Source organism: Triticum urartu, chromosome 6A, assembly GCF_056163025.1.
Source record: "Triticum urartu cultivar PI428250 chromosome 6A, HENAU_Tu73, whole genome shotgun sequence".
Taxonomy (NCBI): domain Eukaryota; kingdom Viridiplantae; phylum Streptophyta; class Magnoliopsida; order Poales; family Poaceae; genus Triticum; species Triticum urartu.
Window position 1 is genome coordinate 117004867 of NC_141878.1, and position 15666 is coordinate 117020532.

The 15666-nt window shown below is 46.7% G+C and overlaps 1 protein-coding gene across 3 annotated transcripts; it reads left to right on the forward strand.

Annotated features, from left to right (window-relative positions):
* The first annotated feature begins 9718 nt into the window (after window positions 1-9718).
* On the forward strand, window positions 9719-15666 carry LOC125516030 (auxin response factor 6). Of its 3 annotated transcripts, none has more exons than XM_048681512.2 (14): window positions 9719-10490; window positions 10913-11031; window positions 11243-11341; window positions 11420-11476; window positions 11563-11718; window positions 11834-11918; window positions 12097-12187; window positions 12299-12463; window positions 12535-12657; window positions 13000-13075; window positions 13234-13381; window positions 13509-14722; window positions 14816-15006; window positions 15093-15666. In XM_048681512.2, exons 1-14 carry the CDS (start codon window positions 10427-10429, stop codon window positions 15286-15288), a joined length of 2784 nt encoding a protein of 927 aa, XP_048537469.1. In that variant the 5' UTR covers window positions 9719-10426; the 3' UTR covers window positions 15289-15666. The 3 variants fall into 3 exon arrangements, with proteins under 3 accessions (XP_048537469.1, XP_048537468.1, XP_087383023.1); XM_048681511.2 differs by having other exon boundaries at window positions 9720-10490; window positions 13234-13387; XM_087526897.1 differs by lacking the exons at window positions 9719-10490; window positions 10913-11031; window positions 11243-11341 and having other exon boundaries at window positions 11563-11731; window positions 13234-13387.

Here is a 15666-nt window from a genome sequence, read left to right on the forward strand (position 1 = left end):
ATACTTGACATTGCAAAAACTCTAGCAAACGAACTATACGATCTTGTGCTATGTTTAGGATTGGGTCTTGTCCATCACATCATTCTCCTAATGATGTGATCTCGTTATCAATGACATCCAATGTCCATAGTCAGGAAACCATGGCTATCTGTTGATCAACGAGATAGTCAACTAGAGGCTTACTAGGGACATGTTGGTGTCTATGTATTCACACATGTATTACGATTTCCAGATAACACAATTATAGCATGAATAAAAGACAATCATCATGAACAAGGAAATATAATAATAATCCTTTTATTATTGCCTCTAGGGCATATTTCCAACAGTCTCCCACTTGCACTAGAGTCAATAATCTAGTTACATTGTGATGAATCGAACACCCATAGAGTTCTGGTGTTGATCATGTTTTGCCCTAGGGAGAGGTTTAGTCAACGGATCTGCGACATTCAGATCCGTATGTACTTTACAAATATCTATGTCTCCATCTTGAACATTTTCACGAATGGAGTTGAAACGACGCTTGATGTGCCTGGTCTTCTTGTGAAACCTGGGCTCCTTGGCAAGTGCAATAGCTCCAGTGTTGTCACAGAAGAGTTTGATTGGCCCCGACGCATTGGGTATGACTCTAGGTCGGTGATGAACTCCTTCACCCAAATTGCTTCATGCGCTGCCTCCGAGTCTGCCATGTACTCCGCTTCACATGTAGATCCTGCCACGATGCTCCGCTTGCAGCTGCACCAGCTTACTGCTCCACCATTCAACATATACACGTATCCGTTTTGTGACTTAGAGTCATCCAGATCTGTGTCGAAGCTAGCGTCGACGTAACCCTTTACGACGAGCTCTTCGTCACCTCCATAAACGAGAAACATGTCCTTAGTCCTTTTCAGGTACTTCAGGATATTCTTGACCGCTGTCCAGTGTTCCTTGCCGGGATTACTTTGGTACCTTCCTACCAAACTTACGGCAAGGTTTACATCAGGTCTGGTACACAGCATGGCATACATAATAGACCCTATGGCTGAGGCATAGGGGATGACACTCATCTCTTCTATATCTTCTGTCGTGGTCGGACATTGAGCTGAGCTCAATTTCACACCTTGCAACACAGGCAAGAACCCCTTCTTAGACTGATCCATATTGAACTTCTTCAATATCTTATCAAGGTATGTGCTTTGTGAAAGACCTATGAGGCGTCTTGATCTATCTCTATAGATCTTGATGCCTAATATATAAGCAGCTTCTCCGAGGTCCTTCATTGAAAAACTCTTATTCAAGTAGGCCTTAATGCTGTCCAAAAGTTCTATATCATTTCCCATCAAAAGTATGTCATCTACATATAATATGAGAAATGCTACAGAGCTCCCACTCACTTTCTTGTAAATGCAGACTTCTCCATAAGTCTGCATAAACCCAAACGCTTTGATCATCTCATCAAAGTGAATGTTCCAACTCCGAGATGCTTGCACCAGCCCATAAATCGAGCGTTGGAGCTTGCACACCTTGTCAGCATTCTTAGGATCGACAAAACCTTCCGGCTGCATCATATACAATTCTTCCTTAAGGAAACCATTAAGGAATGCCGTTTTTACGTCCATTTGCCATATCTCATAATCATAGAATGCGGCAATTGCTAACATGATTCAGACGGACTTCAGCTTCGCTACGGGTGAGAAAGTCTCATCGTAGTCAACCCCTTGAACTTGTCGATAACCCTTAGCGACAAGCCTAGCTTTATAGATGGTCACATTACCATCCGTGTCTGTCTTCTTCTTAAAGATCCATTTATTTTCTATGGCTCGCCGATCATCGGGCAAGTCAGTCAAAGTCCATACTTCGTTTTCATACATGGATCCTATCTCGGATTTCATGGCTTCCAGCCATTTGTCGGAATCCGGGCCCGCCATCGCTTCTTCATAGCTCGAAGATTCACCGTTGTCTAACAACATGATTTCCAAGACAGGGTTGCCGTACCACTCTGGTGCGGAACGTGTCCTTGTGGACCTACGAAGTTCAGTAGCAACTTGATCTGAAGTTTCATGATCATCATCATTAACTTCCTCTCTAGTCGGTGCAGGCACCTCAGGAACATTTTCTTGAGTTGCGCCACTTTCCGGTTCAAGAGGCAATACTTCATCAAGTTCTACTTTCCTCCCACTTACTTCTTTCAAGAGAAACTCTTTCTCTAGAAAGGATCCATTCTTGGCAACAAAGATCTTGCCTTCGGATCTGAGGTAGAAGGTATACCCAATAGTTTCTTTAGGGTATCGTATGAAGACGCATTTTTCCGACTTGGGTTCGAGCTTTTCAGGTTGAAGTTTCTTGACATAAGCATCGCATCCCCAAACTTTTAGAAACGACAGCTTAGGTTTCTTCCCAAACCATAATTCATACGGTGTCGTCTCAACGGATTTCGATGGTGCCCTATTTAAAGTGAATGCGGCAGTCTCTAAAGCATAGCCCCAAAATGATAGCGGTAAATTGGTAAGAGACATCATAGATCGCACCATATCTAATAGAGTGCGATTACGACGTTCGGACACACCATTACGCTGTGGTGTTCCAGGCGGCGTGAGTTGTGAAACTATTCCATATTTTCTTAAGTGTGTGCCAAATTCGTGACTCAAGTATTCTCCCCCACGATCTGATCGCAAGAACTTGATTTTCCTGTCACGTTGATTCTCAACCTCACTCTGAAATTTCTTGAACTTTTCAAAGGTCTCAGACTTGTGTTTCATTAAATAGACATACCCATATCTACTCAAGTCATCAGTGAGGGTGAGAACATAACGATAGCCACCACGAGCCTCAACACTCATTGGACCGCACACATCAGTATGTATGATTTCCAATAAGTTGGTTGCTCGCTCCATTGTTCCTGAGAACGGAGTCTTGGTCATTTTACCCATGAGGCATGGTTCGCACGTGTCAAATGATTCGTAATCAAGAGACTCTAAAAGTCCATCTGCATGGAGCTTCTTCATGCGTTTGACACCTATGTGACCAAGGCGGCAGTGCCACAAGTATGTGGGACTATCATTATCATCCCTACATCTTTTGGTATTCACACTATGAATATGTGTAGCATTACGCTCGAGATTCATTAAGAATAAACCATTCACCATCGGAGCATGACCATAAAACATATCTCTCATATAAATAGAACAACCATTATTCTCGGATTTAAATGAGTAGCCATCTCGTATTAAACGAGATCCTGATACAATGTTCATGCTCAAAGCTGGCACTAAATAACAATTATTGAGGTTTAAAACTAGTCCCGTAGGTAAATGTAGAGGTAGCGTGCCGACGGCGATCACATCGACCTTGGAACCATTCCCGACGCGCATCGTCACCTCGTCCTTCGCCAGTCTCCGCTTATTCCGCAGCTCCTGCTTTGAGTTACAAATGTGAGCAACCGCACCGGTATCAAATACCCAGGAGCTACTACGAGTACTGGTAAGGTACACATCAATTACATGTATATCACATATACCTTTCGTGATGCCGGCCTTCTTGTCCGCTAAGTATTTGGGGCAGTTCCGCTTCCAGTGACCACTTCCCTTGCAATAAAAACACTCAGTCTCGGGCTTGGGTCCATTCTTTGGCTTCTTCCCGGCAGCTTGCTTACCGGGCGCGGCAACTCCCTTGCCGTCCTTCTTGAAGTTCTTCTTACCCTTGCCTTTCTTGAACTTAGTGGTTTTATTCACCATCAACACTTGATGTTCCTTTTTGACTTCTACCTCTGCTGATTTCAGCATTGCAAATACTTCAGGAATGGTCTTTTCCATCCCCTTCATATTGAAGTTCATCACAAAGCTCTTGTAGCTCGGTGGAAGCGACTGAATGATTCTATCAATGACCGCGTCATCCGGGAGATTAACTCCCAGCTGAGTCAAGCGGTTATGTAACCCAGACATAGTGAGTATGTGCTCACTGACAGAACTATTTTCCTCCATCTTACAGCTGAAGAACTTGTCGGAGACTTCATATCTCTCGTCCCGGGCATGAGCTTGAAAAACCATTTTCAGCTCTTCGAACATCTCATATGCTCCGTGTCTTTCAAAACGCTTTTGGAGCCCCGGTTCTAAGCTGTAAAGCATGCCGCACTGAACGAGGGAGTAATCATCAGCACATGTCTGCCAAGCGTTCATAACGTCTTGTTCTGCAGGGAGAGCAGGTGCTTCACCTAGCGGTGCTTGTAGGACATAATCTTTCTTGGCAGCTATGAGGATGATCCTCAGGTTCCGGACCCAGTCCGTATAGTTGCTGCCATCGTCTTTCAGCTTGGTTTTCTCTAGGAACGCGTTGAAGTTGAGGACAACATTGGCCATTTGATCTACAAGACATGTTGTAAAGATTTTAGACTAAGTTCATGATAATTAAGTTCATCTAATCAAATTATTCAATGAACTCCCACTCAGATAGACATCCCTCCAGTCATCTAAGTATAACATGATCCGAGTTAACTAGGCCGTGTCCGATCATCACGTGAGACGGACTAGTCAACATCGGTGAACATCTTCATGTTGATCGTATCTTCTATACGACTCATGCTCGACCTTTCGGTCTTCTGTGTTCTGAGGCCATGTCTGTACATGCTAGGCTCGTCAAGTCAACCTAAGTGTTTGCACGTGTAAATCTGTCTTACACCCGTTGTATGTGAACGTTGGAATCTATCATACCCGATCATCACGTGGTGCTTCGAAACAACGAACTGTCGCAACGGTGCACGGTTAGGGGGAACACTTTCTTGAAATTATTATGAGGGATCATCTTATTTACTACCGTCGTTCTAAGTAAACAAGATGCAAAAACATGATAAACATCACATGTAATCAAATAATAGTGACATGATATGGCCAATATCATATAGCTTCTGTGATCTCCATCTTGGGGCTCCATGATCATCTTGTCACCGGCATAACACCATGATCTCCATCATCATGATCTCCATCATCGTGTCTCCATGAAGTTTCTCGCCAACTATTACTTCTACTACTATGGCTAACACGTTTAGCAATAAAGTAAAGTAATTTACATGGCGTTTCTCAATGACACGCAGGTCATACAAAAAATAAAGACAACTCCTATGGCTCCTGCCGGTTGTCATACTCATCGACATGCAAGTCGTGATTCCTATTACAAGAACATGATCTCATACATCACATATGTCATTCATCATTCGTCACAACTTTGGCCATATCACATCACAAAACACTTGCTGCAAAAACAAGTTAGACGTCCTCTAATTGTTGTTGCAAGTTTTACGTGGCTGCAAGAGGGTTCTAGCAAGAACGTTTTCTTACCTACGTTAAAGCCACAACGTGATTTGTCAACTTCTATTTACCCTTCATAAGGACCCTTTTCGTCGAATCCGCTCCAACTAAAGTGGGAGAGACAGACACCCGCCAGCCACCTTATGCAACTAGTGCATGTCAGTCAGTGGAACCGGTCTCACGTAAGCGTACGTGTAAGGTTGGTCCGGGCCGCTTCATCCCACAATACCGCAGAAGCAAAATAAGACTAGTAGCGGCAAGAAAGTTGACAACATCTACGCCCACAACAAATTGTGTTCTACTCGTGCAAAGAGAACTACGCATAGACCTAGCTCATGATGCCACTGTGGGGGAACGTTGCAGAAAACAAAAAATTTTCCTACGTTTTTCACCAAGATCCATCTATGAGTTCATCTAGCAACGAGTGATCGGATGCATCTACATACCTTTGTAGATCGCGAGCGGAAGCGTTCAAAGAACGGGGATGAGGGCGTCGTACTCGTCGTGATCCAAATCACCGGAGATCCTAGTGCCGAACGGACGGCACCTCCGCGTTCAACACACGTACGGTCAGCGTGACGTCTCCTCCTTCTTGATCTAGTAAGGGGGAAGGAGAGGTTGATGAAGATCCAGCAGCACGACGGCGTGGTGGTGGATGCAGCAGTTACCGCAGCAGGGCTTCGCCGAGCTTCTGCGAGAGGGAGAGGTGTAGCAGGGGAGAGGGAGGCGCCAAGGCTTCAGGGTGCGGCTGCCCTCCCTCCCCCCATTTATATAGGCCCCCTAGGGGGTGCGCCGGACCTAGGAGATGGGATCTCCTAGGGGGGCGGCGGCCAAGGGGGTGGAGTGCCCCCCAAGGCAAGTGGAGGTGCCCCCTCCCCTAGGGTTCCCAACCCTAGGCGCATGGGGGGCCCAAGGGGGGGGGCGCACCAGCCCACTATGGGCTGGTTCCCTCCCCACTTTAGCCCATGGGGCCCTCCGGGATGGGTGGCCCCACCCGGTGAACCCCGCGGACCCTTCCGGTGGTCCCGGTACAATATCGTTGACCCCCGAAACTCTCCCGATGGCCGAAACTGCACTTCCTATATATAATTCTTCACCTCCGGACCATTCCGGAACTCCTCGTGACGTCCGGGATCTCATCCGGGACTCCGAACAACTTTCGGGTTACTGCATACTCATATCTCTACAACCCTAGCGTTACCGAACCTTAAGTGTGTAGACCCTACGGGTTCGGGAGACATGTAGACATGACCGAGACGACTCTCCGGTCAATAACCAATAGCGGGATCTGGATACCCATGTTGGCTCCCACATGCTTCTCGATGATCTCATCGGATGAACCACGATGTCGAGGATTCAAGCAACCCCGTATACAATTCCCTTTGTCAATCGGTACGTTACTTGCCCGAGATTCGATCGTCGGTATCCCAATACCTCGTTCAATCTCGTTACCGGCAAGTCACTTTACTCGTACCGTAATGCATGATCCCGTGACCAGACACTTGGTCACTTTGAGCTCATTATGATGATGCATTACCGAGTGGGCCCAGAGATACCTCTCCGTCATACGGAGTAACAAATCCCAGTCTCGATTCGTGCCAACCCAACAGACACTTTCGAAGATACCTGTAATGTACCTTTATAGTCACCCAGTTACGTTGTGACGTTTGGTACACCCAAAGCACTCCTACGGTATCCGGGAGTTACACGATCTCATGGTCTAAGGAAAAGATACTTGACATTGCAAAAACTCTAGCAAACGAACTATACGATCTTGTGCTATGTTTAGGATTGGGTCTTGTCCATCACATCATTCTCCTAGTGATGTGATCTCGTTATCAATGACATCCAATGTCCATAGTCAGGAAACCATGGCTATCTGTTGATCAACGAGCTAGTCAACTAGAGGCTTACTAGGGACATGTTGGTGTCTATGTATTCACACATGTATTACGATTTCCAGATAACACAATTATAGCATGAATAAAAGACAATCATCATGAACAAGGAAATATAATAATAATCCTTTTATTATTGCCTCTAGGGCATATTTCCAACACTCTCCCTCCCGCCGCTGCCATCGACTGGCGCGGCCGAGCATTTGCCCGTGAGGCGCTATTCATTGCCAGCGGGGGTGGACCCCCTCCTCTTCCCGACGCGGATCCCGGCTCGGGCGGCGTGCTCTAGCGGCGGTGTACCTCGGCTAAGGGGCGTGCTCTAGCGGCGGGCGTGCCAACCGTCACCGCCGCCAAGGGGCCGCGCCTCGACGACGTAGATCAGGCGGCAGCGTGGCCGCGGCGCGGCCCCTTGGCGGTGGTGACGGCTGGCAGCGCGGGTTGGCCGCTGGCGCCTTGCAAGCCCAGATCTAGGCCCACTCTGGGTCAGAGTGGGCCGGTTTGGACTCCGGCGGGTCGCCTTCGGCTGGTCTGGCGAGCTACGGGCGATGGGGGCGGTGGCTACTGTGTTGTGTCTGCTGCAGCGCGGCGGCGGGAGCTTAGCAGGCCCAATCCGGGCCCAGCTGGGCAGTTGTCCTGGCGTGCTCCTGCTCCTATGTCCGGTCTGCTACCGCCTGAGCCGGTGGAGGTTGTCCCTCCCACGTGGCTGCGGTACTACCGGTCCCTGTCTACGGTGGCTTCGTTTCGGTCCGGTCGGTCTCGCAACGTTTGTCGTGGTGAGCCGACGGCGGTGTCCTCGTGGCTGTGGTGGCACGTGTTGGTGGGCGGTAGGCATGGTGGAGTCGCTGGTTGGTCCTGGGCGGTGGGTGTGAGGGTCGGGAGAAATCTCTGTCGGGTCTGGTCGGCACCACGCGGTGACGCTGTGGGCGCCGCCACCCTTTTTGAAGGGCGTCGGGTGTACCTCCCCCCGCACTCCCCTTCGTGTACCGGGAGAAATCTTAGGACTCGTTCAGGCAGCAACGTCGTCGTCTTCGCAGTCCTTCTTGAAGGTGTTGCTTGGTACTCGGTGGCATAGGAGTGTGGTGGAATTCTCCGATGGGCGCAACGATAGCGAGATACTGCAGCTTTCGTTGATCCGATGATGCTCGCATTATTTCTCTTGTTTTTTTTTGGGTGTGATTGTGTTGTTTGCCTCAGCGTGAAACTCATTGCTGTATTGGGTGGTTGCTATATTAATATAGCGGGGTGAAAGTCTATTTCAAGAAGATTGCTCTTGGTTTGAAAGAACGGACCCTTGTACGAAAATACCCAAATGAACATGGGTCTAGGGGCACTCTATTTGGATATCCTTTCATAAAATAATAAAAGAAATTCAGAAAATTCCAAATCTTTTGTGTGGCAAACACGTCCGAGTATATTCTACTCATGTATGAAATTTCGTGATGAGACGACATCTGCGGTCTTCTGTTGCGAATTTGTGCTTCTTTTTGCCGAGAAGAACACCCAAGTCATTTCTTGCCAAAACTTCAGACGTGAGTAGAATACTTGGCCATATCGCCATGAAAAAGTTTCAGCTTTTTGTTAAAAATAAAAATAAAATTAAAAGTAGAAGTCCATATAGAGTCCGTCTAGAACCATGAACCAAAAATTCGCGTCCAGATCTTGTATATTTATACGGATATTAAACAAGTTTCTGTGAAAGTTTGCACTCCAGACGAGTGCCTCGAAGAGCCGGGGCCAGTTTTTTTTTTTTTTGAGGGGTAAGAGCCGGGGCCAGGTGAGGTCCAGTACTACTCCAGTACACTGTTGAGTGAATTTAAATTAAGTCCATATAGATGCATGTGCTCGAAGCAATAAACATATCAAGTCGTACACGTACGTTGGTTTGACCACACTACTCCTAATGAACATGCAAACGGAGAAGAGAGGAAAACAATACGTAATGATGGCGAGTAAACATTGGTCAAAAAGGCAGTATCACGGGGGATCTACACGGGACGGAGAAAGCCCACTAGCTGACCACGACCGAAAAAAATACATGTATACGCTACTAAGAGAAGTTGACGGTGACGCCTTTTCATATCTCCCAAACACGTTTCGATATTCCATACTACCTGAGCATTCCGTCATCTCCTTATCAACAGATCGAGCGGCACAAAATGGTTTTGCCAGTCGTATAGAAAACACATTGACGTTTGTTCGTGGACCAATTTGTCTGATATTCGTGAAAGTTCAAAGTGAACTGAAATCTGTCTGCGGTAGAAACTAAATTCAGCAAATGGTAAAAATAAATAAGTAGATTTCACTACAAATCTGACATCATATTTTTAAACATGGCAAATCTTGACGTCCGAGACGGCAAATTATGTTGTGGCCTGCATGATAATTTACTTCAGTGGTACTAGAAGTATACCTTTTTCAGCCGTGTACATACCTGAATACTTGCATGAATTACACGGGGTGCGGTGGAGAAGAAACGTAGAAAAAACTTACCGGAAGCATGCACGTTGCACAGAGAAAAAGTTAGTTTTTAAAGTGCATGATAGAGAAGAGAGAGAGAGGGAGAGGGAGAGAGCGAGCACCACTCGTGGGGTTAAAACCCCAAGAACTGCATTGGAGCAGCAGCACAAGGCGCAGAAGCTGCAGCAAGAAGAACAGCACCGAGAACAAGAAGTGCACTTCCCCTCCCTCTCTCTCGCTTCTACTCCCTAGTAGCACGAGCAGCCAGGAAGCTACAGGCAAGAAGCAGCAGCAGCAGCAGAGGCAGCTTGCTCGCCACCGGCGGCGGCGGGCGGATCTGCCGTGGAGCCACGGCCGGGTCCTCCGGAGCCGGGAGCAGCCGTTCCGGAGCCCGTGGCGGCGAGATCTGAGGCGCCGCTGCCTTCTCGCAATCGGGAGGCGCGCTTCTTTGCCTAGCTCCCGCGGCCGCAAAGGCGGCGCATTCCCGCCGCCGCCGCCGCCTGCTCCCGAAGGCCTCCCGGAGGCGGGGCTGGGGCGCTTGGATCGAGAGGCTCGAAAATTCGGAGTTCCCGGATCGAAAAGGACCGCGCGTTCGGGCCGGGTGCGGCGGAGCGGAGGCAAGAGGTTTGGCTTGGCCGGTTTGGGGGAGGAGACAGCGATGGTGATGCTGTTTGGAAGCGCTCGTGATTTGGTGTAGAAACAGGAAAACAAAGCCTCTTTCGTTTTCTCTGCTCCCTCGCCTCTCCGTCTCGTGGGCTCCTGTGTTGCCTTCTAGCTCTCTCGTCAAGCATGAATCTCTCGCCGTCCGCCGCCGGCGGCGGTGGCCTGCCGGATCAGCCGGCGTCGCCCGAAGGTATTACTGTCTTGGCATTTCAGTTGGCAGTTTTCGCTTTGCTTGCTTTAAATCTGTGCAATCATGTGAGCCCCATCAACCTATCAATTTATTCTTCTTTGGGTGATTTATATGCTTCTTGACAACATAACTGTCATGTTAATGTATCACTAATACACTTGATGACACTGTTCCTGGTTCTTTACAGTCTGCCCATTTAAATGTTTATAAAGGAATTAATATTTTCTTGTATTTAATAGTGCGGATTTTCTCGCGAAAAAACATTTTCCCCGGTGAAAGGTGTAGAAGTAGTATCACTTGTAGGATGCAGGAACCATTTTCTGAACTTGGCATGCGTCTGAAATATGCTTCCTAGAGCTAGTGTTGTTAACTGAACTTCAATTATCTGCTACGCCTCCTGCTCAGACGATTTTCCTTTTCAGCATCAGAAGAGCACAGGTGCCTAAATTCAGAGTTGTGGCACGCCTGTGCCGGACCCCTCGTTTCTTTGCCTGCAGTCGGCAGCCGGGTGTTGTATTTTCCTCAAGGTCACAGTGAGCAGGTTAGGATTCTTCCTCTCAGTACAGAGATTTAACTGAAATGTTGTAGATACATACAAGTACCAGTACAGTTTGCAAAATAGATTTCATTCTCCCCCTCCTATTGTGAGTTTCCTTTTGAGTTCCATGTCTTGCAGCAGATCTTTAATGGTTCTGCCAGAACTGAAGATTTTTTAGACACCAATGGACTTACATAGTGAGTTTCTACCATAGGTATCGGCATCAACAAACAAGGAAATGGAGTCGCAGATCCCCAACTATCCGAATCTGCCTCCACAGCTTATATGCCAACTGCATAATGTGACCATGCACGTAAGTTCGGAGCAATATAGCGCGTCTGTTTTGTAATTAACTGTCTCATAAACTTTGCTGCTTTCATTCCTTCTTCAGGCTGATGCAGAGACAGACGAGGTCTATGCACAAATGACGTTACAGCCACTCAGCCCAGTAATACAGGATTTCCAACCTAGTGCCATCTGTCCATGTACTTCTGTTTGTAGCATACTTAGACTGTATCTTGATTTTGTTTGCAGCAAGAACTCAAGGACCCATTTCTACCTGCTGAGTTGGGCAATGCTAGCAAACAACCAACGAATTATTTCTGCAAAACATTAACTGCAAGTGATACCAGTACCCATGGTGGATTCTCTGTTCCCCGCCGAGCAGCGGAGAAGGTGTTTCCTCCGCTGGTGCGTGCTGTTGGTCAGCAATTCTCTGCTGTATCTTTTGAACTGTCATGTTACATTTTCAGATCAACTGAACTGTATCATTTTAGTTATATATTTTCCTTTGATAATTCTGTAGGATTTCACTCAGCAGCCTCCAGCACAGGAGTTGGTGGCAAAAGACCTTCATGGCAATGAGTGGAAATTCCGCCATATCTTTCGAGGTTAGTTATCTTGCAGCTACTTTTCTTGGTTCTTACGATTGTGATTTTTTTGGTAGTGTATAGTGCGTATAGCCTTGTATATACCCTCATTACATACAGCCTTGCTCGATGCAGCTCGTGTAAGATTCAAAAACTAGTATATGATGTAAAATAACTTCAAATCAAATTGTTGGTGCAGGTCAACCAAAGCGGCATCTTCTGACGACAGGTTGGAGCGTCTTTATAAGTGCGAAGAGACTGGTCGCTGGAGACTCTGTCCTATTTATCTGGTACATCTGCTCTTCCAATTTTTATTTTTTTTGAACAGTTCGTGCTCTCCATACCCTACTGTTCTTGGCAGAGTTCTCTGCTGATATTCATTTGTGTCTTTGGTTGATCAGGAATGACAACAATCAGCTGCTTCTGGGAATACGTCGAGCAAATAGATCGCAGACGGTTATGCCATCATCAGTATTGTCTAGTGACAGCATGCATATAGGTCTTCTTGCTGCAGCTGCTCATGCTGCATCAACAAATAGCCGGTTCACTATTTTCTATAATCCAAGGTAGAACAACTTCTTACATATATCTGATCATTATCCTCTCAGATACTCAGATTTGTCAACGTGTTCTGCAGAGCAAGCCCTTCGGAGTTTGTCATACCATTGGCTAAGTATGTAAAGGCTGTGTACCATACCCGTATATCTGTGGGCATGCGTTTCCGGATGCTTTTCGAGACAGAAGAATCCAGTGTCAGGCGGTATGTCAATACTGTGTTTATCTCTTATAGTGATGTGATGTTGTGTGTACATCACATGGAGCTCTTTCCTTATCTTGATTCCACTTGCCCGAAGTATCGAATGTAGACAAGTCATTTGATGCCTTTTATATCTTGTTCTTTGTGTTAGTGCTTTGTATTATCTGTATAGAGAACTTGTTTCAGAACTCCCTAAATTATCACCACTTCTTCACCTGGCTCCGTTAGACTTGCGTCCGTTTTTATATGTATATCTATCTAGCTTGTTTTCTGCTGTCGTAGTGAGCTCCATGTTTTCAGTAGCACGTGATATACGTGGCCTAAACTGCCCATGTGTTCTTGTAGATACATGGGAACAATTACAGGAATAAGTGACCTTGATCCTGCTCGTTGGCCGAACTCACACTGGCGTTCTGTTAAGGTAGATCTTGAAATAAGAATTATCTGTTTGCCAGTAAAGGCGGACCTTTACTTGCTTACTAGTTTGATTTCGAGTTGATGGTATGTTTTTATATTTTAGACATCTTCTGCCATGTGCTTTAAAATTGAGCATGCCCTCTTTTTTCTTGAACCATGCAGGTTGGATGGGATGAGTCAACTGCTGGAGAGAGGCAACCAAGGGTGTCTCTTTGGGAGATTGAGCCTCTGACGACTTACCCGATGTATTCATCTCCTTTCCCTATGCGGCTGAAGCGGCCTTGGCCAACAGGATTGCCTTCCTTATATGGTACAGGTGACGATTGCATCTTTAGTCAATACCTTCAAACGATATCAGTGAACAATCAATTATTTATTCTTTACCGGTTCATTTTTATAATGGTAAAAGTGATCTTACTTGTGATGGTTTTTTGCAGGTGGAAAGGAGGATGACTTGACCTCTTCTCTCATGTGGCTTCGAGATGGAGCAAACCCAGGTTTTCAGTCATTCAATTTTGGTGGACTTGGTATGAGTCCTTGGATGCAGCCAATGATGGATAGTTCCCTACTTGGTCTGCAACCTGACATGTACCAAGCAATGTCAGCAGCAGCTTTTCAGAACACGACGAAGCAAGTATCGCCTACACTGCTGCAGTTCCAGCAGCCTCAGAACATTGCTGGTAGATCTGCTCTTCTATCGAGTCAGATTCTGCAGCAAGTGCAGCCTCAGTTTCAGGAGATGCACCACCAAAACATCAATGACAGTGCAATCCAAGGCCATAATCAGTCTGAGTACCTCCAGCAACAGCTTCAGCGCTGCCAATCCTTTAATGGGCAGAAATCGCCGCCGCCGCAGCAGCAAGAATCACACCACCAGCACCAGCAGCAACAGTCACAGTGCATGCAAACACCACAACATCAACAAATGCAAGAACAGAAGCACTCGCCTGACTTTCAGTGTGTACCAAATGGGTTGTCGGTTTTCTCCCAGCTTTCCTCCACCAATCAGTCTCCACCTTCCACATTGCAGACAGTCTCAGCGTTCTCACAGCAGCAGAACCTTCAAGACAGAAATATCAGCTCTCTTTCTCCATCGAACGTCCCGTCCATGCATGACACATTGAGACCATTTCCTTCAGAAGCAGGTTCGAACCTCCAAGGCGTGCCAAGAACCACCCCTGTGCCTGTCTCTGACCCATGGTCATCTAAGCGGGTTGCAATGGAGTCTGTGATCCCTTCTAGCTCTCATGTTAACTCGCCGCATATACAACACCTGGATTCAGCGCCTTCTAATATACCACAAAGCTCCTCATTAGCACCATTGCCTGGAAGAGAGTGCTTGGTGGATCAAGATGGGAATTCTGATAATCAAAATCACCTCTTATTTGGTGTTAATATAGACTCTCAGTCACTTCTAATGCAAGGTGGCATTCCCAGCCTTCAGGAGGACAATGGTTGCATTGCAAGCCTTCAGGACGACAATGATTCGAGCACGATTCCATATTCCACGTGCAATTTCCTGAGCCCTTCTCAGAATGATTTTCCGTTGAATGAAGCACTAGCTAGTTCAGGCTGCTTAGATGAATCAGGATACGCGTCATTTTCGGAAAATTCTGATCATGTAAATCAACCGACTGCAGCGTTCGTGAAGGTGACCGAATTGACTTACCCACCTAATCGAATCAATAACATTTCTAATTTTTTTCCATGAAAGCACTTTGAACTGACAAACCTTGTCATGTAGGTGTACAAATCTGGAGCCTTTGGAAGGTTGCTGGACATCACTAAGTTTAGCAGCTACCATGAACTTCGTAGCGAGGTAGGGCGCCTATTTGGCCTTGACGGCCAGTTGGAGGACCCTGCAAGATCAGGCTGGCAGCTTGTATTTGTTGACCGAGAGGATGATATCCTTCTAGTTGGCGATGATCCGTGGCAGTAAGTTTTTAGGCAACAATTTCCCAAGATTCTTTTGCCACTGTTTCTGTGTCCACTCTTACATTCATGGATCATGTAATCTGCAGGGAATTCGTCAACAGCGTATCTTGCATAAAGATACTTACGCCACAGGAGGTGCAGCAGATGGGAAAGCAGGGCATCGACCTCCTGAGCTCGGCTCCTGCGAGGAGGCTCGGCAACAGTTGTGATAACTACGCTGGCAGGCAGGAATCGAGAAGCCTGAGCACCGTAATCGCGTCGGTGGGTTCTGTCGAGTTCTGAAGATATGGAGCCTGCGACCCTCGGCTTTTAAGTATGTTTCTGCAGCTCGTCCTAGTCTTGTGAACTGGAACCAAAGCACATAGATCAAGTGTAGCGCAAAGCCGTCAGCATTCCGATGTTTATGTCATGCGTGTGATATAGACCATTTTAGTAGTAACTATGACATATTTGGTATGCACGCCGATGCGGATTTGTTCCGCGGAATACCAATGCTGTTGATGTAGGGCCTCTAATATTAGACTCCTTACCCGTGTTGCCTAATGTTTGTTTTGGTCATGTTCTGTGCACTGATAGTGTTCTGGTTCCACAATGTAACTATTGACGATGTTAGCCGAGGATAAGCCTTTATGCTGTGGTAAAACTCCCCACAGTTTAGTA